Source organism: Parambassis ranga, chromosome 10, assembly GCF_900634625.1.
Source record: "Parambassis ranga chromosome 10, fParRan2.1, whole genome shotgun sequence".
Taxonomy (NCBI): domain Eukaryota; kingdom Metazoa; phylum Chordata; class Actinopteri; family Ambassidae; genus Parambassis; species Parambassis ranga.
In genome coordinates this window covers 12379353-12407178 of record NC_041031.1, presented here as the reverse complement: position 1 = coordinate 12407178, position 27826 = coordinate 12379353, and the positions used below count along the sequence as shown (strand labels likewise).

Sequence of the window (27826 nt, the reverse complement as noted above, 5' to 3'; positions counted from 1 at the left end):
ATTTGCATGTGACGTGTGTACATGCATGCGTGTGTTTTAGTTTGTGTGTGTGTGTGGCTCCATAATCTGACAAGGGATTATATGAGTTCCACTGAATTAATGTCAAAATCCACAGGATCAGCCCTTGGTCTGACTGGAGGGAGAACAGAGAGATATGATGAGCATAAGGGAGGGAGGAGGGAGAGGGGAGAGAGGCAGAGAAAGATGTGCAGAGTGTGCATGGAGAGAAAGAGAAACCATAAAAGTCTCAGGTCCCATAGTGTATTTATGGCTTTTAGACATATTAGTGTAAATGTAAGCTAAAGCCAGGGACTGATCATCTGTCTCCCTCACGGAGAATACAGCGACATTTGGCTGCCTAGCTCATCAGTGTTATCCAAATACTTTTATCAGTTGTGTTATATCATGAGTCAGAATGATGCAATGCTTAGACAACAATGGATAACAAAACCTAAATCTGAAATACTAACATAGATTAAGAATTATGGAACAATTATATTTGTAGATGAATCATTTGACACGTTTTAACAAATCCAGTGTAGTAGACAAAACATTTGTTTTGACACAGACTCTGTCAACAATTATTCATCACTGTTTCAATAAGCCATATAGAACAGAAGGAACACAGCAAACAAATGTTGATGTGTCCCAATTTCACAGTGCTGTACCTACTACTTCACTACTATACTAAGCATAATATGCTGCTTTTTATTTTATTTATGTTTAGTAAAGTCTTCAAGGAATTCTCTCAGCAGCATGTTCAAATTATTTTACCGTTTAGACCTGTAAAAACTACATGCTCCAAACCTTCCTGGAATTAGTATGTTTAGTGGAATTGGGTCACCACTTTATCCACTCAAGGTTAAATGCAGTGGACTCCAAGCGTGAAGCTTGATTAGACAGCAACATTATATTGATTTCAATTAAAAGATGAATTTGACATACCTAATTGTGCAGCACAATAGGTTTCTGACCTCTTTAGACTATAAAAAGATGGAAAAGCTGCCTCTTGCTGAATTCAGTTCATTTGGTGAAAATACTGATCATGGTAGAAATAATGAGGGCAGACATGCAACCAAGGTGAGGATGGAAAACATGAGAGAGAGCAGGAATTCACAGAAGGATCGGGGGCGAAAGAGACAACAGACAAGTGTAAAGGGACAGCCAAACAACTCCAGGAGGTAGATGTGACCAGCACAGTTGTCAAACAAATCTAGCCAGATTATTCTGGCAAGAAATCAGAGGAAACTGTTACATCAGCAGAAGGAACAGTTGACCTGAGAGGAAAACCATGTTGCACAAACAGTCACTGGATCAATCATTTAAAAGCTGCCTTGTCGTCAATGTTTTAGTGACAAATTCCAGCCTCTGGCAGAAGGAGACAGACACAGCAAAAAGATCCAAACAAAAGGCAGTCGCAGTGAACAAGCGACGTGGTCCACAAGGAGCCATTTTTCTTCTTGTCAGGCTGATAAAACATTACTGGGCTATAAACATCTGTTAGGTCATTAAAACAAATGTGTGTGTTCATATGTGTGTATTGTTTTTGTGTACATATTTAATGGTACATAAGTGTTTGTGTGTGTGAGAGAGGGAGGAAAGCAGAGTACCTCACTTATGATTAATAATACTTTATTTGAAGGCCTTCAGTCTGCCCAACAGTGGCATCTAGTGGAGTAATGTTTAAGCTGTTCATTACATGAACTGTGACTGTGTGTGTTTGTATGTTGTGTGTGTGTTCAGGTACCTTTACAAACTCAGGGACCTTCACCTGGATGGGGAAAACTACACAGAGGCTGCATACACGCTGCTGCTACACTCTCGTCTGCTCAAGGTAGGACACATGCATGGATGCATAAAGACATATTTTGTAATTCAATGCTGGGCCCAGTGTCTGCCTCTGCCTAATTACTTGTCTACCTGACATAAATGAGACAGTTTTTTATTAGCTGATAAATGGTTGCTACGTCGCTGGCCTCCAAATGATGAAGCTCCGAGGTTAGTTTATGGCCTGGCACCAGCGACTGCAGCTAGATCACTATGGTGATTGATGTGGAGCACTTGCACAGTGCATGGAGGTTTGTGTGTGAGAGGATTTTGTTGTTTGTGTGTTTGACCCCTTTTGTCTCTTCATCTCCTTTATGGGACACTTAGAGGCCTCTGTAGAGGGGCAGGGGAATAGGGGCATCTCTTGCTCGTCATCTCCTCTTCACTTTCTCTGTGTCTCATATCACTACATCAAAGCAGTAAAACTCTATAACATTTTTTATAATCTCCATTCATTTGCAGTGTCACTCCTGTCATTCCTGTTTTGAATTATTGGAAAGGGCAGGCTGGAACACACAGCATGCGATAATCTTCTTCCTCACTATCCTGAGCAGATTAGGCAGTTTTAGAGATCATGATGTACCTTTGTGTATAGTTTCTAAATGGATTTCAGTGTAATTTATGTAACAGTAGGTGAACTATTGTCTCATTTATATAATAAATGAGTATCCTGATGCTGTTTTATGCACATTCTGTTTAGGACTAATATTGATTTATTACAAAAAAAGAAAGTCAAAGCTTCATGTTGTTCCCTGTTATTTCATAATTGTGATGAATGAGATTACAAATGTGATTGTTGTATCTGCAGTTTTTTGTGCCAGAAGAAGTCGTACATATCTTCACACATGTCTTTGTGTTAGTGGTCAGATGAGATGTGTAGCCCCCAGTTTGAGTTCCACGGATCCCAAACACAGCGGCAGCTCAAGGAATCTCTGTACGACACCATCATTGACTACTTTGACAAGGGGAAGGTCAGTATTGTGTTCAGACAAATTCTCCTCTTTAACTAAACATCTACACAGTTATTTGTTTGGTGTTATTTACTATTAATACTTTTGTTTTTGAAAGTCACCCAGTCATTGTCTCTGTGTTGCATTGATTTTGTATTCTCCACCAGTGCTTTATGTCCTCTGAAGCAGAGTGAGAGACTCCCCTCCACTCCACAGAGACCTGGAAACAGAGATTTTCATGAGATGAATTCCCACCACAACAGCTGCTGCTGATTTATTAGCAGATGGTGTAATGAAGGACATTGTTTCTTTCCTTGCTATGTGTGTGTCTGTGTGCGTATTTAGATGTGGGAAGAGGCCATCACTCTGTGTAAGGAACTAGCAGAGCAGTATGAAAATGAGATCTTTGACTACGAGTTACTCAGCAAGAGACTGGTAATGAATTACAATCTCAGTCCTTTATATCTTTTCCAGTCTTTTCCTTCTGCCAGTTTTTCTTCATTCACTTCCTTTTATAGAGGTCTTAGATGTTCAGTTTTCTCAGTTGCCCTCTTGCAGTGCAACTGTTGCTCCCTCCCTCTGCTTGGGTGCTTAAACTTAGAACATACTGTTCTCACTTTCAGTTTCCTGTCTACTTAGTCATTTACACTGTCAGACACGATTCAGCAGACAGATTCATCCATGTTTAATGCTGAATTGACACTTAAGACCCACAGTTAAAATACATCTTTTTTCTGTAGTTTGTACTTTTATATAGACCTCAAGACATGATTCCTCATTGTCAGTCTTCAGCTGCTTCACCATCTCTCTTTGTCCTATCAATCACTCTTCAGCTTTATTTCTTGCTTCTGCTCTGACACCACTGCAGAAGTGATTCCTCCCGTACCAGCATCTTCTTCCTGCCACCAGTTAAAAAAAAAAACTCTCTCTCTCTTTATATGACTGCTGGCTCTGCCAGCTAATGCTGAATATATGTGGTTATATAAATGACAGGCATTGCCCTTGGATAGCATGCACTTTTTCTCTGCATCTATCACCCTCGCAGGCCCAGCATTCTGCTGAGGGTTGCTTTGTCATTGGCATGAGTTGATAAAACTCCCTACTACTGCTCACAGTGCACATCTGAAGCTCACCTCTGATCCTCCATTTGTCTCTCTGCAGGAGAAACAGGCCAAGTTCTATGAGAATATTATGAAGATCTTGAGGCCTAAACCAGACTACTTCGCAGTGGGTTACTATGGACAGGGCTACCCTCCATTCCTCAGGGTTTGTATCATACACATCAACAGTATTGCAATATCATTTTGTGTTGTTTCACCACCGGCTGCCTTCCTGCCACAACAGGGTTGAAATAACTTTTTTTCAGATTTGAAACTTTTAATACTACGTTTAATACTGCAAGTTTTTGAACACACCATCATGGTACTTGGGAACTCTGTGGATCTGTAAATTTCAGCAACTGCATGAATACAATATTCCAATGTTTTTTGCTCCTGTACTTATCAGATGTGTTAATCTGCTGTGATTGATCGTTAACCTTTTTATGAATGTATTCACACTGGTCTATTCCCCCCTGACTACAGAACAAGGTGTTCATCCACCGTGGTAAGGAGTACGAGCGTAGAGAGGACTTCCAGAACCAGCTGATGAGCCAGTTCCCCAGCTCCGTGCGCCTCAACACAACCACCATGCCAGGAGATGATATCAGGAACTCTCCACTTCAGTGTATCCTTCAGATATTTTATAATTTGTTGTTGCTTTAAGAGCATAACTATGGTGGCCAGAAGAGCTCAAGTTAAGTAAAGAAAATAGTCCATGGGCCAGATGTCTCTCAATGTGGCAAAGGTTGCTTATACTTTTTGTAACGATACATGTCTGTAGTCAACATTTTGCTACTTGAGCTGAAATTGAAATTATTTGAACATCCTGCTCATCTCATGGCCTTTTTACTTGTTAGCCTTCTATTTCGATAATCTCACAGAACAACCATGTTTCTCATGTCTTTTGCTTTATTTGCAGCATTTCTGTATTTGCTTGTGATTTCTTATACCACGACATCTTGAGCTGTCTCGGCCAATACACATCTGGGATTAAGTCCCAGTGCTGGAAGTCGCACACATCCCTGAGGGAGATACTGTCCATCATGCAGTGACATGTTTATTTCTGAGCGGTCTGAACCAGATATCCAGTGTTTCACTGTGCAGCCAGTCCTGGAGATCCCTCCTCGCTTGAAGAACAAACCTGTTCCTGACCAGATCATCAAGTCAGTGCTATTTACATTAACATACTGTATATTCTAATGATGTGAAATATGTAGCAATAACAAATGCCACGCAGTTCTTATTATGTGCATCTTTCTCCCTTGTAAACAATTACCATTGTTTTCTTAACATGACTTGTATGTCTGTTTTTTCTTTGTATTTCCTTTCTTGCATATTATAGCTTCTACAAGTCCAACTATGTGCAACGATTTCACTATTCCAGACCAGTGAGGAAAGGACCTGTGGACCCAAACAATGAGTTTGCAGTGAGTTCTTTTAAGATTAATGGGACCAGGGACCATGACAGCATTTGTGTGCTTGCATGGTTTTCAGTATAAAAAGATTACCATCTCCTATAAAATAACTGGATTTGTTTCAAGAACAGGCCGCAGTAAAATAATATGATTATATGATAAGGCACCTGCTTCTGCTTAAAGGTTTCAGATGAGCGGCTGAGACGCAGCATCAGATTCAGTTATTACTGTGGTGGAATGATTCGATTAGATTAAAGCCAGATTGTGCAGGAAGTGTCTGGTAACAGTTCTGCATGTAATATAAAATATGATATTGCGTTATGAATATTCACAGGTGGCAAGAATTCATCTAACAGCTTTACTTACTTATTTTTTCCCCTTTCCCATCTGTTTGTTGTTTTAGTCTATGTGGATTGAACGCGCAACTTTCACCACTGTGTACAAGCTGCCGGGCATACTGCGCTGGTTTGAGGCTACTGACATAAAACATGTACGTCTTGAGTGTGTGTTTTCTCTGCATGTTTGACTTGTATTGTCTCAGGTGTTTTTCCATCTCAACATCACTGATTAAATTCTTTTTTTCTTTTCAATACATTTTTTATTTCACATCTCCCACACTGCCTTCATCTGTCCCTGGCCTCGTTCCTCCTCCTCCTCCTCCACTCCCTTTGCCTCCTTCTCTAGACTACTCTGTCTCCTTTGGAGAATGCCATTGAGACCATGGAGTCCACCAATGAGAAGATTCTGACCATGATTAACCAGTACCAGGCTGACTGGAGCCTTCCCATAAATCCTCTCTCCATGCTGCTCAATGGCATTGTGGACCCAGCCGTCATGGGAGGCTTTGCCAAGTATGAAAAGGTACATTTTCTAACATAATTTGAGCTCTTAAATCTGCTCTTATTATTCAAAATAGATATTTTTAGGATTGACCATTAATTCATAAAGCGCTGTCTGAGATTCTGATGACTCTGATTACTGTTTGTTGCTCTCTGTTGTAAAACATGGATGTCCATTTATGACTCTTTAGTCTCTGCAAATATGAACTGCACATCTGCTAGAAAACCAAAATAGCATCTGTCTTCACAGAGAGGCTGTGTCACACAATTTATATGATGATATAAACAACCGAAAGTGAGAATCATTAGTGTATGTTATGTGTTGTATGCTAACAACCCTATAGTATACTATATACTCTATACTATACTACTTGTAAAAAAAAACTTGTATTATTAGCTATATTCCGTCAGTAATGATCAAACAGGGTCTACATTTTGCAACTCAAATGATTTCAAGCAGAGGGAGCAAAAATAAATACAACACCCTTTTGCAGCTTGAGGGACAGACCGTATTAATAATTCCTGGGGCTTTATTGTTATGCTTTGTTCCTTGAGCCAATGCTTTTTGTAATGCACATAATGATGAGTTGGGTCTCCTGCTGACTTACCCATTATCTGCTGCAAGGTGAGCAGGATTTTTAAGTGTATGATGCTACAAATGTACCCACGGGACAAATTAATTCTCTCTTTTCTTAAAACCAGGTGTTGTTATTTTTCCTCTGTATCAGGCATTCTTTACTGAGGAGTATACTCAGCAGCACCCAGAGGACAGAGATAAACTACTGCGGCTCAAAGACCTCATAGCATGGCAGGTACTGAACACATGTACCCACCACATGTGCAGGTGCTACTTTTGTGTTGTTGCTCTGATGACACCGTAACTTTTATTTGAAGATCCCATTGCTGGGTGGAGGAATCTCCCTGCACGGAAAGAGAGTGACGGATGACCTGCGTCCTTTCCATGAGCGCATGGAGGAGTGCTTCAAACAGCTGAAGAAGAAAGTGGAGAAGGAGTATGGAGTGAGAGAGCTGGTAAGAATTCAGACAAGATGGGAAAAAGTAGTGAAAATGAGAGCTTTTTAACTGGTTTATATAATCCAAAACATCTTCCATTTTGTAAGGCTGGACACAGCATTACTGTGGTAGAGCTGCACTAATTAAGCTGCAAATTGGCTGACCCAGGCCATTTAAAGATCAAAGTAGTCAGAATCAGAAGCAGGCGTGGATGGTTTGAATGGAGGCAAACATGGTTGTTAATGTCTAAATTGGCTCTGCCCTTCTGGGGAATCTAAATAACAACTGAATAGGTGATACAATATTTTGTTTTTAAAATTACCTTTTTTGCCTTTCTTTTGTCTGCTTGTTTCACCTTTTCCAGATTCAGTACAGCCATTCTAGTATTGTCCCTTTTATCATGCCGCTCAGATTTGTGTGTTCTCTCTCCAGCCGGACTTAGATGAGAGAAAGTCAACTCGTCCACGCTCCATGCTGCGCTCCTTCCGTCAATCCATCATCTCCATTTCCTCACTGCAGGGATCTGAATGTGGCACTCCAACCAAGTCACATGCAGACAGGTTCCATTCACACTTACCTAACAGCTTTAGAGAAAACCTTGTTTCAGTAATGAATCTGCATATGTATAATTGACTACTTCCTTTTTCTTTCCAGGGATCTACCTCCTGAGTCACCAAACTCCTGGTCCTCTACACTGCAGCGCTCTAGTGGCAGCGTTAGTGCAAGTGTAGTGGAGGAAGCGGTGGTGACAGTGGGCGATACAGAGGTCAGAATGAGGAAGAGTAAGAAGAAGAAGAAAAGGAGCAGCATGATCTTCATCTCAGAGGAAAGAGAAAGGACAAATACACTGGACTCCAAACGGGTGAGAAGAGGCAACATGGAATACGAGAAGAGGTCATGAGTGAAGGTGTTTTTTTGGTCTAGTGGGTTTAGAGTGATCTTTGTCTCCCTCTAGCTGTCCAAGAAACAGGAGTTCCGCAGTGACACCAACTTGGCAGATTCAAATGAAGGAAATGTGTTGCTGACCAATGCCAACTCCAGATCCCTGCCTGCCATCACAGGTCACACACAGAGACACAGTCACACACACACCATCCACCTGGTGCTGCATAGATAACTGTGACCCATAAACAAAGTCAGAATAAAAAGTAATGACCTGAGAGAAAGTACTGTTTATTCCAGAACTGAAAAGCTGACTGTAAGTAATCCAAAAAGGAAGGTCATGTAAGGAAAATGCTTCTGTGTGAGTCAGTGAATGCTGTAATTTTTCATCAGCTTTATAGTTCATTGTTATAACACTGCATTTTAAAACGTTGCATCAGGACACGATATACTGATCCTTCACTGGCGTCCTGCCATTATGGCCCAGCTGAGCCAGCAGTGACTTTAATACACTCCCTCTGATTAGCACTACAAGCTGCACTGCCTCACTGAACAGACACAGAGTTGTGAGAGAGAACACAGAGTTCATCAGCAAAACAGCTGCAAGAGAGCAATTAGTCACGAAAAAAACACGTCTGGCTGCAGGACGAGGCAGACGACGTGTTGTAGGCAGATAATCAGTGAGACACAAACACTAAATCCTCCGTCGTTCCTCCTGTCTGCATGTAGGTTTGTCCTTGGCAGTGGTTGGGGGGGCAGAGGAGGTGGACTCTCCTCGAGCCCGGAGGGACAGCAAGAGCATGTCTGTCTGCGCGGCCTCTGACCGGACAGCAGACAGACGCTCAAAGGGCGTCATTAACCTGCTCTTCAAGTCAAAGGTACAGATCAACATGATGAATGCAGTAATACACACTGATGTTCATAGACGAGCACTAGTGAGATGAGATGATTGAAATCACGCTCATGTCTGTATGAGGCTTTTTCATATTAGGACAGCTCTGCAGATTTTCCACTCAAATCAATCAAAGTAATGTCAATAATTAAAAAATGTGTCACTGCCCCTTATTTTCTATGCATGTTTTTCAACAGAGCTCCAGAACAGAGGACGGGAAGCCTAGTGATGCAGCCAAAGACAGCAAAAATCATTTCTGAATCCATTAGTTTTCTTTCTTCTTTCTTTTACTGATTTATATGCAAAAGAAGTCTGATAACCTGCAGCCAAAATTAAAATGATGCACTCACTCCCTCAGTCTGCCTGTCAGTGTTGCTGTTGCCTTAATATAATTGATTTTACCTGTCAATAAAGGCTATTTTTGTTACGTGACCTTTTTCCTGGTAATTTAAATCATTCCCAGTGAGGCTAAATGCCATCTTACAGCTTTTCAATCAATTCTGCTTCTACAAGAACGAGCAAACACAAACCATCCCGCCAACGCACTTGATTAAAAAGCTCCTTATTATACGGTTTTCGGCATTGTTGTGACTGAAGATGATGGGCAAATAATAATTCAATAAAGCACAAAGGTTACCGTGTCCTCCCAAAGGACTTTAAACAGGAACCTGCTGCCAAACATCTTTGGCACTAATACAACAAACAAGAAAGTCTTAAGGGTTTAAACAGAGTTTACTAACTGTGAAAGCTCTACCGATGCAACAAGAGGGTTTTTAGTACATTAAACAGAGTTCAGTGACTCATGTGGGTTTCTTTTAATGCTGTGTTTTTATACAGTTGGAGCATTGCTCATCTTGCCTTTCTTAGGCCAAAGTTAAAGAGAAATTTGCACAATTCATTGCTGTAGCTGCTGTCATTTTGTGGTCATCACAAAGTACTTAGTATGTGATAATAGTAATGTAACTGTTGCAGCCTTTGTGGCTTGGTATTTTCCAAAGCTGTGGAATACTGTGTAATTTTTGTTTTCTGTGTTTTTTATGTTGCTGAATACCAGTCCAGTTGCTCCCATAAGAATGTATTTGTCTGAGTGAACAGAGTGCGTATTAATAATGAAACAATGGTTCAGCATAGACCAGTCGGCAAGGACAGTGTCCACACAGCATTCCCAGGTTTGAAGAGCTGCAGTCAGCCAGGAAAGAATAAAACACAAACTCTGCAGGTGGTGAGCTGATTTCCTCTTTTTTTCTTTTTTCCTGCAGCAGCAGAATAAGAATCTTAAGGCCTGTTTTGGAGCTTTGGTTTGTGGCACCTGTGAGTTCATCCTGGCTTATTCTGAATCCACACTCTAAAACCTTTATAGTGCTGACAGACGTGCGTAAGTGAAGTGGGCAGCTTAGGTCTGACTTTGTCTATTGCTTTAATGACATTTTAATAAAGACATTAAGATCAGTTGTTAAAAAGAGCAGACAGGCGGCTTCATTTGGTGAATATAAATTAGAAGTTAAATGTGGAGTTAATGCCTCTCTTCTATTGGCAAAAGGTCGTTATGTTAAAAATATCATTTAAATTAGGCAGTTTTAATGATCGGTAGATGTGCATGAATATCTCACATTTGCCAGCGGAGGTTTCAGTTCCTCACTTCTGAGAGTGCAGCGGCCATAAGGTGATTAAGAATAATGGAGACATTTCTCCTTTTTCCTTATTAATACTGCCTTTATGTCATGCCACACTGACCACCAGCTTTCTCTTCAGTCAATTTAAAGTCATAGACTAGCCTCTTAAAACTGGTACAAAGTCCTGGAGTGCAACTCTTCACCCAGCAGTGTGGATTTCCCTGATTAAAGCATTGCTCCATGACCACTGAGTGATTTATCTCTCTCACTTCTACCAAACGGGGTGGATTGGGTTGGTTGCAGTCAAACACTCTTATAGGAAATGAAGGTGCAGCTTTGCTTGGCTGATCAACAGTTTGATTCCCATCGACACTGTCCTGTGTAGTGTGTAAATGCAGCATCATAACATCTCTGGTGTGTAAAGAAACATCCTTTAAAACACAGAAGCATGAAACACTAAGCTATCAAATATTTATTTGAAAACATTTTAAGGCTTTCAAAAGACTCTATTTATAGTTTAAGGGGTTTTTTAATCATATTCAAATCAAAGTTAAAGATCCTGCTTTCAAACAAAAAGCCTGTCAAAAAATCAGCACTCCTGCAGTTGTAATTGTCACTTCAAATTCCTGTCTGTATATTTGAAGCATTTATTACAGGTGTTGTTTTGCTTGGTGTAATTATGTGTCAGGTTAATTATTATTAGAATAATTAATGAGTTTTCATAATTTTCTAAGTCTTGTCATGGCGGTTGCAGTTTCTTAAGTGATAGATTAACCTTCTACACATTGTTTTTATAAAAACACAGTAGTGAAAATCGATTGATGTTATTTTCCATAAGAAAAGTCTAAAGACTGGACTTCACTTATGTGAGAAACGGAAAACAGAGGAGTCGGTAGAAAGATGACTGTCCTTTTCTAGATCCATAGTTCCAATAGGTCGATAGACTCTCAGACAAACAGAAGGTCTATATGTAGATTTCCAAATCCTTCATCTAAACAAAAGGGTAGCTGTCTATCTACAGATCTCCACAGAGCTATAATCATCAAACAGTCTTGTGAGTGGATGCTATAGTTTAGAGTCATTATTTATCAGGGGATATGATTAAAGCTCAGTTGAACATGAAAAGCTCTTCAATTCATTTAGGAAGCCGTAAAATGTCCAGTAAATTATAGATACACTGTGGGTAATTCCATATCTCTGCATACTGAGAGCAGCTGTTCAGATCAGCACTGGGTGTTCAGTGCTGGAAGATGACAGACATGGCTGAGCAGCTCTACTCTGTCAGAATGCATAATGAATGAGCAGCTGATGGAAACATAATGAAGGCGAGGATAGAGAAACCGAAACACTGGAATGTAAAGCTGGAGAAAGAAGCTCTTTTATTGCTTAAATTCTACATCAGACATTTACTTTTTGAGTTCTGTCATCATTGTTGAAAGTGTGGCAGTGCTAATACAGTGCTACAGTAACGGAGTCAGACAGAGGTTCAGCATCTTGATTATGAGTTGCGGTTCTAATTATTGTCCACTAGGAGGCAGTAAAACATTGCTCTAAAGTTTAAACTGAAATCAGTAGAAAGTACACTCTTATCCCTTAAGAGGAAAACACATCTTTAAACAGTTCACTGCTTACAGATGAGTAAACACCCTGATCTGGTCTGCAGGTGTATAACAGGTCCAGACAGGTTTTCTGACTTGCAGTGAGGGTGCTGCTCAAACATCCAACATTACAGCATTCTTAAAGTTAATGACAGAACATATTTACATTCCAGCAGTTTGCTGTTATTCAGCAGTGTTGTGATCTGTGCTTCACTTATTCTAGCCAGGGTCTGCAGTTTAGTTTCTGTTCAGCTACATTTATAGTTAGGTGTCAAGGGAAACACTTTATGTGAGTTTATCCTTGTTAGCTGGTAGGAGAGTGAGAGAAGTGCCTCCTTGTTATAAGAAGCTGTACATGAAGTAAGTTTGGCTTTTTTCCAGACAAAATCATTGATATTATGGCTTGATGGGCTTCTAGTCTTAGTCCCAATAACCATATATCAGTTGTAGTTATTATTTACTTCTCTAATCTTTTCCAGGCCAGGATGCCATTTGTTTTGAAATTCCCTCCTCCACCTGTAGAGTGCAGTGTTGAGACGTGCCTGCAGTGTTCTCTCCCACTTGTGATCAGTATGTGTTAGTAACATAGGCTATTGAATAGCCTCTACAACTTCGTAAATCAAAGCTGATAATGCACTGTCCTTTTCTCCACCTTCTACTCTTCCTCTGTCAGTTCCTCCTCCTCTGCTACTTGTAATTGCCTCGCCTGGACTTCGCCAACACTTCCTCCCCCTCCTCATTCATTCCAGCCCATTTTGGCCCTCCCTCTGTTACTCCTGGCGCTCTCTCCCCATCTCTCTTGACAGGTTTCGCACACAGCTGATTGGGAGCACAACGTGGAACAGTGCTGTGAGTTTTAATGGGGCTCCTCCTTGATAATCCGTAATCTGACAGCTCATCAGAAGAGTCCACGCTGCCTCCTCTTCCTCCTTCAAGGATCATTCACCAGGCTGTATGGGAGTGTAACGTTCCAGAGTAATCTCTGCCTACAGTCCTGTAAGTATGGTGTATATATATATATATATATATATATATATATATATATATATATATATATATATATATATATATAATGCATATATATATATATATATATATGCATTATATAGCACCACAGCTACTGTGTAATGTACTTCAGCACAGGGATAAATATTATACACACCTACTGTCACGTCTACTATGTGATTTAGGAGCATTAAAAAAAACCTTTGGGTCTGCTGTGGTCACTTTTGAACTTCAGCATGCATTCAGCTGTCTTAGAAGGAAGGTGAGATGAGAATGATGACTGAGTCATCATACCTGATGGAGAACATGTCCCGTCCTACGCAGCACTGTGCAGCTCCTTCAGTGACAGGCTGCTTCGCCCATGGGGTGTGAAGGACAGACAGACCAGCTCCTTCCTCCCTGCTGCCGTTAGACTTAGTATTAGTTAGTATAGTTTTCTCGATGACATTTGGCTGCTCCTTCAAACAGCTTAATGTGTTGACTGTTGTTATTTCATCCAATCATCACAACATCTAGCAATTAAAAATAAAAAATGTCTTAGACATTAAATTTTCTACACCATGTAAATAAAAAAAAGCACAGCTCTGTAATGCAGCATCTTTGGTTACAGACGCATAAAGGAAACAACCACACATTTCAGCTGTACCTGTGGCATTTCAACTTTGCTGTGCTTGTATAGTCTTGTTATGTAAGCTACAATTTTCAGCTTAGTTTACCATCCTTACAAATTACAGGTGTAGCATCAGGTGTCCATGTAGGATGGAGACAGTGTTGTATGTGGCATAAAATTAACAAAGGGAGCTCATACTGCCACATAACCAGAGGGGATTCCTGCACACAAGAGGGAACAGCAGGCTCAGGTGTTTCGAGGACTCCCCTGTTAGCTAACAGTGAGATGAAACAGAAGAACTTCAAGAACAGGCAACAGCAGGGGTCACCACAGGAGGCCAGGCTGAGTGTGGTGACTTCCTGGAGTCATCCCTGGTTGCCTAGTAACCTGAGTTCCTCAACATTATCTATGTGTTAAGCTTTAAAATAGAGTTTAACATGCAGACTGTTAGGGTAGCAAAGAGTGGACTTGACTGTTAAAAAACAGCAGGACATATTTAAACATATATATCAATGACAAAAGCCAAAAAATGGAAGAGATCTCTGGGTTGAAGCCGTCACAGCTGAGACATTTGCTGTGAGACATTTTCAATCTTGTAAGACCAGCAGCTTCCTGTTAGTTTGCTCACCAGTGGTCAAATTTATAGTTTGGTAAATGGGATCCATGTCATCCTGAAACATGCTTTGTAAAAGTGAAGTAACAAGCATGATATTCACATGTAGCATCGGGGCAGGCGGACGGCAGCAGAGAAAGGATGAGTCTGACATCGGCCGCCTAATTGGTGATGGACACTACACTAAGCTCAGTGAGTGCAATGTGCAATGCCGCACAACTTGTTGTATGTGTGTGTCCTCTGCGGCACTAAATATGCTATCAGATATCTCCTTGGCCTAATGACTTGTGTGTTCCAGAGAAACAATGGCTGCAGAGAAGAGGAAATGGAGGAAGAGGAAAAGGAGGGCGACTGACAGGAGAGGATGTTATGTTGTAAGAGGACGGAGCCAGTGGGACGCTCCATGTGTGGAGAAATAAATCCAGTGTAAAGTACAGCTGTACAAAAAAAACTTCTTTCACTATTGCAAAAGTATTTACAAAAACATTTTACTTAAATCACATTTGTTTGTTAATGAAGCACATTGCCTGCAGCACTTTTAGACTATCGGTAAGGCGAGCTGGGGATTATGCCTGTTATTTATGGCCTGACCTCTGACCCCACCTTTCATCAGGAGATATGGTCACCACAGCACATTCTGTAAGACCTCAACAGATGGTTAAAATCATATAATCTGAGTTTTCTAAATGAAGGCTGTGTTGGTATTCATTCTAATACCTCAACTATTTATAAGTAAATACACTTAAATGTTTCTCTGCACCTACACTGAGAGCTAATTATTCTGTTTTATACCCCTGAGCTTCCTGTTTTTCACCAATCACATTTAAAGGCATCTATTGGCCCACTGCAGATGAGAGTGTGTTTGTAGTGTGGACTGCACACTGAGAATTGAGTTGGCTTTTTACACCACATTAAAACATGTAAAATATGCATGACCATGTTACGAGAATGTTGGTTTGATGAGTTTGCTGTTTCATAAATGCAAACACGTGTTAACTGAAAACAAAAACAGCTGGCTTACTTTATCTATTATTTAAAAAAAAAAGTATTGTTTCTTAGATTTTTGCTTTCCAGTAAGATTACATTTTTTACGTTTTTTTAAGTAATCATGGTCAAATTAGGATTTAGTTGTTGGATATGACGGTTTCAGTGGTCATTAATGTCATTAATGTAAAGTAGTTCCAATGATCCACTGGTGAAATGAGCATACATCTTGAGGGAATCACCCTGGGTATCTGACTGTCCTCCCACTGATTAGACAGTTGTCACCAGAGGCCTGGTTGCCAAGGTAACCGTCCTCTGTCACCTTCCGTTCTCATCCGCTTCCTGCTGCTCTCCACTCTTTGCCGCGCTCTCCTACACTCATGTCTTTTTCTTTCCAAAGGGCAAGTGCCCGCAAACTTCTTGAGCTTTCTTTTGTGTTCACATTTCTCTGTGTCTGTTGGTGTGTATAACTTTATGGTTGTGTGTGTGAGTAGCAGTGTGTGTTTTTATCAGTCACGCAGGGTGGCCACTGTCTCCCCTGGCGATAGACTGTGATGCCAATCTGTTGCACTACATCACAACAACACTGTCAGTGCTGAGCTGGACATACAGAAAGACAAAAATCACCAATTCTACTGTTATTATTTGGTTCTCTTTTTTTCTGTATCTCTTCTTTCCTCTGTTCTGTCCAATCTTCTGTCCAATTATCTAAATTTTACTTTCCTCTGTCCCTCTGTTGGTGTTCAGTGTTTCTTCCTTCAGTGTTTTTGTCCCATTTTTTTATCTTTGTGTCCACCCTGACTTTATTTACATCACTCTTCTATGTGCTTGCAAGAAGACAATAAATATAGTATTAATCAGTGACCCATGGGAATAATGTCTGGAATGCAGACACTATAGCTGGCCTTGTACAGCAATGATAGGATCTGTTTACAGAGGCTTCAGCCTCCGTTGTTTCTAAGCTGTCTGCCACACATTTAAACTGCAGCAATTGTTTTTTTTTTAAACTGCAATATTTTAAAGTTCAGTGGAGCAGGGCACAGACAGATAGCTGACCTGTATGTACAGATGAGGGTGCGATTGCTTTTGATAGAGTGACACGCTGGGGCAAATGATTGGAGAGAGATGGAGAACACGGAGAGGGAGAAAGAGATTGTGCCATGCTGTGACTTCAGAGTCACACCTTATCTAAAAGCCCCTGGATATCTAGATCCAGGAGAGGTGGTACCTGAGCCTTGAAACAATCCCCCTCAGTCCATCTGTGTGTGTGCTTGTCTGCCAGATGGATACTGACTGTCTGCCTGTCTTGTATCAGAGTGATACAGGCCTTAACTTGGAGCCAACCACCTGGAAATGTGTGCATTTCTTTCCTCTAGGGTCCAGCTGTTCTCTGTTGTTCTTTGATTTTTGTTGTATAAACTGTTTGGCTGATGCTGAAATCCCATTTGTACCTGAAACCTTTGAAGAATTTAAGTGTATATGTGCTCTGCCACTTGTGCTTGCCACTCACGTTGCTTTTCAGATCCTTCACTGTTCTCTTTCTGTCCCTCTTTCTCCATTTACATGTTGTTTTATCACAATGGGAATTGATGTAAGAGTTTATGAAGGACCGGCGCATCCCACAGGACGCCCAGTCCTCTGTATGAGTCTAATTAAACACAGCTTTCTCATTGGCGCCCCTCCTTCCTCTCACCCTCATGCTTCCTCTCCTCCCTCTCATGTCCCTGTGATGCACAGTGGGCTTATTAATTACTCTGGAGTTTACAGAGCAGCAGGCTCTGTCTCAATGTCATCCAGTGTAAGAACACACAGGCTCCCATGGAACTGTACAGTAGCGTTGATGTACTAGTTGGATTGTTGTTAATGAAAGCCTGCTGACTGAGCTTTGCCACATTTGTTAGTTTTTTCTACCCAGATGGTTCTCACTTGGATTTTCCCATTAAAGGATGTGTGTGCGTGTGTGTGTGTGTGTGTGTGTGCCCGCTACTTTGATGTGAAGTGTGTAACACAAAGGTGCAATCACTGTTCCAGTTCTCTAGATCAAGACACAAGTGCACATCTGATCTCTCATCTCTGACTGATGTCTGACAACCACAAAGATAAAAGGAGGAGAAGATGGAGAACAAAAAAAAGAACAAAGGAGCTAACAAAAGGTAAGAAAGCATGACAAGAAAACACTTAAGACTGAGTCATGAGTTCATCTGAAACTATATAAATAAAAATCCAGATAAAAAATCCATTTCATTTCAATGTGAGTCCTAAAGATCGGGGGGTGGGTTAAAACAGACACCTTCACAATATGTTACTAAGCAAGTAGCTGCTTCAAAATGAAGCTGGCTCAGAAAGTGAATACCTCCTTCCAGACTCTCATGTTTAAATAAACCAGCTTACACAGGCTTTTGTATCCAGAGATAACTTCCTTTATCATGACAAGAGTGGATGTGGGGTTCTAACTGCCTTAAAATTTGACCTCTAACCTTTGTTTCAAAGGTTGGAGTGGTTAAGTATTTTAAGGAATTCTACAAAGGTTTCTACATTCTAACATTTAATAAGAATCAATTAAATAATGAATGTTCTATGTAGAAGCGGGACTGTTGTCTAAAATGGAGTTGAAATATGTAATGTTTTCCAGTGAAGAACTGCAGCTGCTTCACAGTGATGTCAGTTTAGATGTGTTTCTGTGCTGCTCTCTGACTTCATTGCAAAGTGTTTGCTGTGTACATCAGGCTCAGACTGAGATGTACAAGGCTGTTGTGACTGGATGAGACAAGGTCTGCAGAGAATGCTGGAAGGCAGAGGGCTGAGGGCTGAACAGGCTCCACTTGCATCAGCCAGGTATTGGGTTTGTTGGCTCAGAGAAGTGTGCTCTTGGCACTCTGAGGCTGATTGTAAAGTGTGGGTCATCTGCTCAACAAGTCTGTGTGAGATTCAGCCTGTCATACAGATGGTTAACATTCTGCCCCACATTCTCAGAGTGTGAACATCACCATCTCTGTGTACTTATAGAGAATAGACACAGAAGATGTATGAGCCTTTTAAAGCTACAGGTTGATCCTGTGAGGAAAGGCAGTTCACACATCAGATGATTGAACTCCTGATAGTATGGAAACTCTGTGTGTCTGTGTATATCTTGGAGATGTTCATGCTGATGTTGGATCACACATGTCATCGTCTGACATTTTGATCTGTAGTAGAGAGAGCAGAATTGTTGTCTTATTCATGCATCATGCTGGCTGCTTTGCCAGTCTGTTTCTAAGACTTTAACTCTTTAAAGAGAACAAGTTTATAGACAAACTTGACAGATTACAGAAACTACTCTGCGTTGCCCTCCAACAACAATAACTGCATGTTGGGTCTGGATTTGTACTCTGATTTCAATAATCCTTTGGAGATTTATGTAAGCAGAACAATATTACACAACTGCAACTCCCTCAGCAGCAAAGGGATGTCTCTGCTCACATTGTCACAAATCCCTCACAGAACAAATGCTGTAAATATGGATATTGAATAAAGCAGATGGCTGGTTATAACAGGAATAAAGAGGAATAACAAAAGGACTAACAGGGAGCTTAAAAAGCACAAACCTCGAGAGAACTGGCTCATGTTGAGATCAGCAGGGAACTTATCATAAGACTTTTTCTTTTTTTTCTTTGCTTGAGGTGATGTGTTGCACTGAAAAAAATCCTGCTGAGCAGGGATGCTGTTATCAGAGCGGAGAGCTTGTTTATGCAGGGAGAGTATTCACATGAAGATAAGATTCAATGCTCCATGAATGACTCCATGATGACTGACTGCCAGTGAATCCGAAAACAACATCTGTATATATGGTCAGTTGTCTATGGACTATAAAGAACAATAGATGGAGGACTGCAGCAGTCTTGACTTTTGTTTGCCTGTTGACTGTCCCAGATCATCAGTTTTTATATGTTTAGACATCGAAACTACTTGGTTAGGTTTAGGCAAGATCATGTTTTAAACAGTTTCCCAACATTAGACACAGAATTCAATCCTGACCATTAGAACATGTAAATATTTCAAATTCTACCATCTACCATTTTTTTGGTAAAGCCATACTTCAATAAATAAGTTTTTGTTTTATTGCCAAAAGCTCAAATAGTTATATAATAGTACTAAAAACGATGAGGATTCTGCTGTTAGCTGATTTAGAACCTCTTCCCTTATTGTTCTTATAATGCATGATCTTTTTTACCAGCTCTAAGAAACAACAGGTGTAGTCAAACTTTGCTATTTGCCTTCCTGTGTGAATATATAGGCTACATGTAAAGGTTTCCAGTCATGGCAGCAATAAAAAGATGTCTGAAACACTTAATCCAAACTGTGTTCAGAACATGTGTCAACATCCAGTTGATGTTTGGGGACAACCTATATTCTGTGAGTGAATGAGGTTTGAAAACTCACACTGGCTTCCTCAGTAATGCATCACGAAGCTGACTTTAAAAAACTGCACTGCAACCACTTGAAAACGAAAATGTAAATTGGATATTGATGACACAAGCCAAGCAGAAAAATCAATGTAATCAATAGGTTTGAATAACACCAGGAGCTAGTTCTAAGCTCCTGGTGCTGGTTACTGTAACTGGTGCACTGGTGTTAGATATCTGCAGGCAGATAGGTCAGAATACAGGGAGGACTAGAGGAAAAGAGCTGTCAGTTTCAAAATGTCTGAAGAAGCTGAAGAGAAAGGAAAGTATGTGTCTGAGAGAATTCGGCAGAGATGGATGGAAGAATGACATGCACATTTAGAAAAAGCACAACAAGATATAACAGACAAGTGGGAGTGTGAAAGAAAGAAGCAAAAAAACAGAAAATTTTAGGTAAAATGGCTAAGTGACACTGACTAGATAGAAAGATCTCGCTCTCTCTCTCTCTCTCTGTGTGTGTGTACTGAGGGAATATAAATGTAACCGGACACCAGCCCCTTTTTGAAAGCAATCATCCATGGAGCAGGTGCTGTCATATTGGTGACAAGATTTGCCAGGGCGCACTTCAGATACGGAGGGGATCAAATTTCTGATCTGCCAAAGCGTTAAATTTGAGGCCCCAATAAATAAAATAATACCACACTACCACAAATAACTGAATAAGGCCAGCATCGAGGGCAATGAGAGCAGGTGGTAGAGTGCCCAGTGGTTATTCAAAAGGAAAAACAGGTGAGCATGAAGCTTTTTAGCAGGCAGTCAAAGACAGAATGAAAGATGAAGAAGAAGAACTGCCAGAGAATGAACAACTGGAGAATGGGAGGAAAAGTTTTGATATCCTGGGATTTTAAACCTGTCAAAGTTTGTGAAGAATGGTGAACGTGCAGACTACTGCTGCTTTTTCATTTTTGTCTGAGAGACTGTTGGAAAATGTATGGAAATTTACCTATTTATGTACAACAGTTACATTATTTAGAATGAAGTCAGCTTTTGTAGTATGATCAACAAAGACCAATAAAGTCTATAAAAATATGCCTGAACACTGTTAGGATTGGTAAGGTAAGCCGAGTCAGTAATGTTGTTTAAAGATGTACATTGTTGCCGTTGCTCGTGGTCTACAAGCCAGCGTGAGTGTTTAACCAAATTTGTCATACACTTGTTTTGCAGCTACATAGAAGGAGGGACAGAATCATCAAGACAGGAAGGGATAAGGGACTCAGAGACTGCAAACATGGCGACAACGGGGGACTGACAACTTAGAGCAGCTGCTCAGAAACCTGTGGGTGGCATCATACAAGGTTTGTCTATGTCTATTTTTATTTTTTTACAGTCTTCGTCAACCCTTCTTGATGCAAAACAAACAGATATGTGCAAATTCACAGTGAAATTCAGAGCATAAATTGATTAGTTAGAGTGGGTCTATTTCTAGCATCCAGCCAATTAGCGAGCCTGACATTAAAGAGTGAAATCTAGCGTCTGATTAATTTGACGTCATTTACCTAATGTTATTAATAACTCAGTTTATGTGTGCCAGGAATAGTTTTGCCACTCCTGCTGTGTTTAGGCAAGTTTGAAAATGGAAACGTTTAATTGAACAGTGGTCCCACATGGAGAACAGGAAAAGGGAAGGGGACAGGGGGGACATGTCCCACACTCACCCCATGTCCTGTCTGTGTCTGAAACTAGCTAAGATAACTGTGTGTGTACTTGTAGGTCTGTGTTATGGTACTGATGGCAGAGCAGAGTGAAAAGACCACAGTGGACAGGGTGACACAAGCTTTAGTTTGACTTTATTCAAATGTTACAAATGTGTTAATATCATTCATGTATTCAACATATTCAGGCAAAGAATAAAACAAAATTAATTCAGGTCAAGCATTATGGATTAGATACGTAGCCTAATGATGATAAATGCAGTTTCAGTGAGGCACGTTTGTCTGCAAAGTACGTCATGCAAGTCTGTCACACAAAAGAATGTGCTCCTTTGAGATAGATGTGATCAGTACTTTAAAAGTGGCTGAATATCAGTGTAATAGGATCAATAACTAATTAGCTCTGGAAAAAGCATAGCACCACCCCAGGATACTAAGAATGTATTTTGAATGCGCATATAGCTATAGTAAATGAAGGGAAAACAAATAAGGGATTATGTGTCACAGACCAGGAGGACATGAAATTAGCTCAAGATGAATCAACTTGTGCAATTAATTAAAAGCTGAAACATTTAACCCATTAAAAGGTCTCTTTGCCCACCACCACTCCATGTCTTTCATCTTCTCTGTAAGAAATTGTCAGGTTTAGGTGCAGCATCAGCATGTGCAGAGGAGACGTTGCATCCTCTGTAGATCCCAGATACCAGCCATGCTGTATTGGTAGAGCCAACATTTATATCCACTAGTGGATCTGAACCACTACAACAGTGGGTGGAGATGGAGACAGATTGCATTGTTTGCTCTCCTAACTCCTTATCACAACAGCCACATTTATCTGCTCCCAGTGGAACGATGTTATTAGAAGGCTGAATGAGCAGCAGGGAGACCCACAAATGACTGGAGATGCAAAAGCAGAAAAATATGGAAGATAAAAGTTTAGATATAAAGTTGTGAATCAAATCCAACCAGCATGATGTTTTTGTGAGTTATGTACCTGTTTGTGGATGTGCTCTCATCTGCTGTTGAGATGAGTTGAGATCAGTCTCACTAGAGAGGCAGGTTGCACTTAGAGATGTTGAGTGTACATATGAACACCAGTGGTTTTAAACCTCCCTGGTGACTAAAAGCACTGCAATTCATTTAGGTTAATTGCTCATTGATTATAGCCACAGGAACAACATTGAATGACTCAGGTACAGATGAATTCTGAGCCTAGGAAAATTAAAATAGTTTTTGTTTGTGGTTTCAGTAGTATTGATGTTTGCGTGGACCATGGTTGTGTGGGGGTAGCAAAATCTGTAGCAAAACTGATGTTTGTCTTGGGTGATTAATTAATAATCTGGAGAATGCCAGAGCCCACCTGGTAACTGTGTGGATGTCAAACACCAAAGATGGGGACTCGAGTCAGAGACTTGGACCCGGGTCACACAAACAAAGACTTGTGACTTGACTTAGACTTACCCTCAATGACTAGGACTTGGGTGTTGTGACTCATGAACAATGTTCATTTCATGGGATTATTTATTTCATTATTTCATTCATTTCAGTTTTTCTAATGGTTTCACATGACTCCTTTAAACGATAAACTTCAGGATAAACAATGGCAGCTCAACAATGTTCAACTTCATCAGGCACCTCAAAAAGCACAAGGATAGGTCAGTCTATCACTTGGTTAGGTTAAAGCGAATCTTGTCCTAAATGGACAGATAACCGCTGGTGAAACTAATCAAATCACAGTAGTAGGCTATACAGACTAAATGCTTTATTGTTCCCCACCTGATGTTACAGTTTTATTTGATAAATTATGAGTCAATTGTGAGCCATTTATTTGTTATTTATAATGATTTATTGGTAGGTGCCTATGAGGCAGTCGATGTTATGAGCTAGCTACGTTAGCTAATCAATAGCTCTCTAATAAACTTTCATTTCAGTCAATTAAGACTTGAGACGTGCCTTAAACTTGGGACAAAAGACTTAAGACTTGACTTGGTATTGCTGCAAAGATTTGAGAATTGCTTGTAAATTACTTCATTTACTCCACTGGGTCAGTCCCTGAGGAAGTGGATGTAGGTGTAGCCAATGCCTATTTCCCTGGTGGGGTTGTGTTTAGATGAAGAGGTTTTTAGAGATTTTTTTTCCCAATTCTTTGTATATTTCATGGTGTGAGGTAAGTATGACTGTAACTAGTCAAAACTGCAAGTCTGCTTTTCTTCATTTGGATTTCTAAGTTCTTTTGTGTTAGATATTCTGCCTCAGTGTTACCGAACTGCTTTGAAAGCTGCAGTGAAAGTTCCAGTTCCAGTACCAGAGGACTTTTCTCTGCAAAACTTTCTTTACTTTCCATAATTGGGTTCTGTATTTTTAATGAATTTTCTCGAGTACTGAAAGGATTTTGAATAAGCTACATTGCAAAGGTTTATGAGTCTGTTTGTGGTGTCTGTGAGGGAGGGACGCAGCAGTCCTGTTGTTTGTTGCAAATTGAATTCATCCTCTGTGTATTCAAAAGTGAAGGAATAATAAAGTAAAACAACAGTGGGACTGCTCAGCAGCTGCCTAGTCAAATAGGAAGCATATGTGTGTATTAAATGTGTGCGCCAGAGGACTATGTGCGTCTTGAATTGCTGCATTCCTGCTGATGCCAAAGGGTTGTCAGTCATGAGCAAAGAGGTACACAGCAGAGTAGTGCATTCATCTTTCTAGCTGTCAGGTTGTTAACGGAGTGGGAGGATTGTGACAATGGAGGTCTCATCAATCCAACCAAGACAACACCCACTTTACAATATCTCATTTATCCCCACAAAACGTGGCAGACAATTCAGAATGTCCTGAGGGATTGTTTGTACTTTGTTCCCATGAAGGTCACAGAGGATAAGAGGGTGAAGAATTCCCTCAAGACGCTTAGCTGCCATTCATTTTGTCAAAGAGATTTGGGGTTTTCCAATTCCATGTGTTACATAATTAGTTAACAAGCAGGTTGCAGCCAAAACATTTCACATTTCATTTTGTGCAATTTTACTCTTCTGTTTTGCTTTTGCTAAGTAAACAATTCTTACCTTTACTCTAATGAGCTTTTATTGGAAATAGGTACATGATATTCTAAACCTTTGATGCTGACAAAGTCTGTTAGCTTGTTCAGGATCATTGTTTCTCGAAATGTCATCACTGAGATTTGATTTTGGCTGAATCTGAGCACACAGAATGCTTCTTTATACTGCTGTATTAGCTCTTTTGCTGGCATCAGCAATGAAATCATCAATAAATACCTGCGTGTCATTTCCATTTGTGGCCACAATGAACCCAAAACAGATCCACTACTTTTTATGCGGCTTGCCAGGAGTGTGTGTCCTCTCCATTTTCACACATGCTGATGATCATTCTTGTCTAACTGTTTAATCATAGCTGGTCTTTACAGGGCCTGATAGCTGATTAATCAGATGTTAGATTTCTCCCCAGGGGGTTTATGAGCACTTATTATTTCAGTGGAGTAAGTGTGTATTTTGTTCTTATGCACATACATGGTGTGTTACTTTTCTATACTCATGGCAGTTATATGTTCTGCGTAAATAATACACATTACCTGCTAACCTTGCTGAAAGTCAAAAGGTCTCAGGCAGTGATGACACCATCACATGTCCACTTCTCATCAAGTCCAAAGTGTTTCAGGACACAGTGACCTTTTGCGCTTGTCAAACATAAGAGCATGGACATTCTCAGCTCTGTGGTGATGATATTATTCATGTTGTAAGTGGTTTTCTGTGTGGTCACCTTTCTAGGACAGGGGTCATTGTCCAGCCTCTCTTTCAGTGATTCCATTGACTCCGCTGTAAAAAAAAAGAAAACACTCCACTACTCGACCTATTAGAGTTATAAGCTGTTGACTGTGCCAAGGCTGATGTTCTCCATTTAGTTAGAAGTGCTGATTGGCAATTTTCAAAAAGCTGTGAACACAGCAATCTGACACATTTCCTTCACCATCATTGTTGTTAATGTAGGTGATTAGGGGTTGGCATTGTCATGGTTTTGAGTTTAGTTGGACTTGTTTTCTGTTTCCTAGGTTTTCTGTTTTCCATTTGTTGTGTTACTGTTTTTATTGTCGGGTTTAATTTTTCCCATGTCATTGTTTTAAATTCCAGTTTTATTATGAAAATTAGTTTTTATTCTTGGGATTTTTGTGTGCATCCCTGGAGTGTGTATGCATACCTCCCTCCCACACTCCCTTAATAATTCTTAATGTGTGTTAATGTACTTTTTTTGGCTGTTAAAGCACCTGTAGCACATAAATGTTGAGGGAGAATTGAAATGAGATTCAAACTATTTGCAATAAACAGAGGAAGTCTGTGACATAGTTATGAAACCATAACATGGGTAGATTTGTATGAGTTTCTATTTATGATTGCCACATATGTTCACCCTGTGCACACTGTGAGTCATAATGCTGTGACTGGCTGTGGTAAACTAATGAGCAGTCAGCCCTAAAAGCAGCCATGGCTCCATAACAGCTGAGGTGACATTTAGTTGTTTGTGTTGTCTAATCAGTTGATAGTTTACCAATACTTTGGTCTCATATTTCTCCATCAGGGATACTACATCATTACAGGAAGGAACAAGCGAAAAGTGCAACAGCGGTTATACTGCCACATATATTTGGTTATATACAGTGTACGCTGACGCGCGAATGTGTGTTTGCAAATAATTTCATAATAACATGCAAAAAATTTAAGAAATGCTCACACGATACTCATTTTGTCTGTATATTGATCTAATTTATCAGAGTGAGTGCTTGCAAATAGTCGTACTCATTAAACATAACAGTGCGTGCCTGTACGCACACACATTCATCTTCATTAAAACTGTGATTAGGAAATGAGTCCTGGGGGTGTTATTGCTAGTTCTGATGCTGCTATCTGATGGCTCCCACTCTGTCTCTTTCAAATCAGGAGATGTGCCCCTTTCATCTTAGCTGATAAACAATATTTGCTTCTTCTGTCTCATGTCTAAGTAATACTAAAATCACATTAAACCTGACTGACATCAGACCACATTTAAACTGGGAGAGAGAGACAAAATGCAACAGGGATGACATATTCTTGTGGATTCCTTCTGCAAAAAATGTATATATGTATTTAAAAATGTATAGATATTTACAAATTTTGTTCATTTTTATAATATTTTGAAGCCTAAATACGATTGGCAGCTAAAAACGTACTATAGTCATATGATAACAACATCACGGCTAAGATTTACCTTGACTTTGAGAAACATTGAGTCTTGGCAGGCACCTGGGGGATTTAACTCAAGGGGTTTCAAGGAATTATACTTGACTCTGACAAACAGCTAATGTGGCAGAAATCCTACATCATATCCAGTAAAAGTCTCTTATGATCCCTATTACAGAGAAACCTGACTTTTAGCAGATCTCAGAAAGTCATTGGCAACAGACAAACTCTTGTATAGCAATATTCACAAAAATACATGTTTTTGAATTTTTTTTTTCCTATTTTATTTTTACTTCGTCCAAGAGCAGTACAATGACCTCTGTTTTAGTTTGAGAGATGTCATGCTACATCCCAGGGATGTATGCTTATTGTGACTCCATTTATATTTAAGTAGAAGTAGAAATGACAGAATCTGATATGCAGTTTTTAACAATGGTTCTGTTAATCTTATCTGTCCATGTAGAGGCAGGATATATGAATAGAAGTGTCTGATAAAACTCACTGGGTGTCCATAGAGATTTAGAAAACAGATGTTTGTTTTATGGTCTGGCAGGCACGCTGTTATTGTATTAAGGAGAATTCCTCACACACAGTGATGGAAACACACAATGTGTAACTATGGCCACTAGATTGTAAATAGTGATCCTCCCTCTTTCTCTCTCTCTCTGTCTCTCACCTTCTCACTCGGCAGCCCTCCCATTATAAAGGTGTTTTTAATATGAACACGCTCTTGCCTTGTTTGTACAGCACTGCCCAATTCCCCATTCATATTTGATGACTCTTCATGCCTAAATGATGAAGGTAATTGTGGCTGCCAGCTAGTTTTTGCGTTTCGGTGGCAGCGAACACTCCTCTACCAGAAATTATGAAATAAAAACACAACACAGTCTCTGCTCTCTTCACTCTGAGGATTGTTTTATAACATATTGTTTTGATGAAGAATAAATGCTCAGGGTAATGATGTCAGGACTCTGCTTGGGCCTGACTGTATTTCCCTGTATAGAGCTGGATCACAAAAAAGGCTGCAGTATGCAGAGAATTATAGCTGCTTTCAGTGCTGCCATGGTGCTAGTCGTGTTTTCATATGTCCACAACTGTAGAGGTAAAGTCAATTTGTGTGTTTAATATGAGATGTCTGATTTTATTGATTATGGTGTATTTGTTTGTAATGTGATTG

At 40.1% G+C, this 27826-nt stretch overlaps 1 protein-coding gene across 1 annotated transcript in view; it reads left to right on the top strand.

The window, feature by feature from the left end:
- Positions 1-9351, top strand: part of dock2 (dedicator of cytokinesis 2) — a 77534-nt gene extending 68183 nt beyond the window's left edge. Inside the window, exons 36-51 of the mRNA XM_028415642.1 lie at positions 1744-1834; positions 2688-2798; positions 3123-3212; positions 3939-4043; positions 4361-4502; positions 4959-5040; positions 5220-5304; positions 5696-5782; positions 5977-6153; positions 6860-6943; positions 7026-7163; positions 7578-7705; positions 7800-8007; positions 8101-8206; positions 8757-8905; positions 9117-9351. Coding sequence (XP_028271443.1) covers positions 1744-1834; positions 2688-2798; positions 3123-3212; positions 3939-4043; positions 4361-4502; positions 4959-5040; positions 5220-5304; positions 5696-5782; positions 5977-6153; positions 6860-6943; positions 7026-7163; positions 7578-7705; positions 7800-8007; positions 8101-8206; positions 8757-8905; positions 9117-9179 — 1846 coding nt within the window. The 3' untranslated portion in view covers positions 9180-9351. The remainder of the gene's footprint in view (positions 1-1743; positions 1835-2687; positions 2799-3122; positions 3213-3938; positions 4044-4360; positions 4503-4958; positions 5041-5219; positions 5305-5695; positions 5783-5976; positions 6154-6859; positions 6944-7025; positions 7164-7577; positions 7706-7799; positions 8008-8100; positions 8207-8756; positions 8906-9116) is intronic.
- Positions 9352-27826: the final 18475 nt, after the last annotated feature.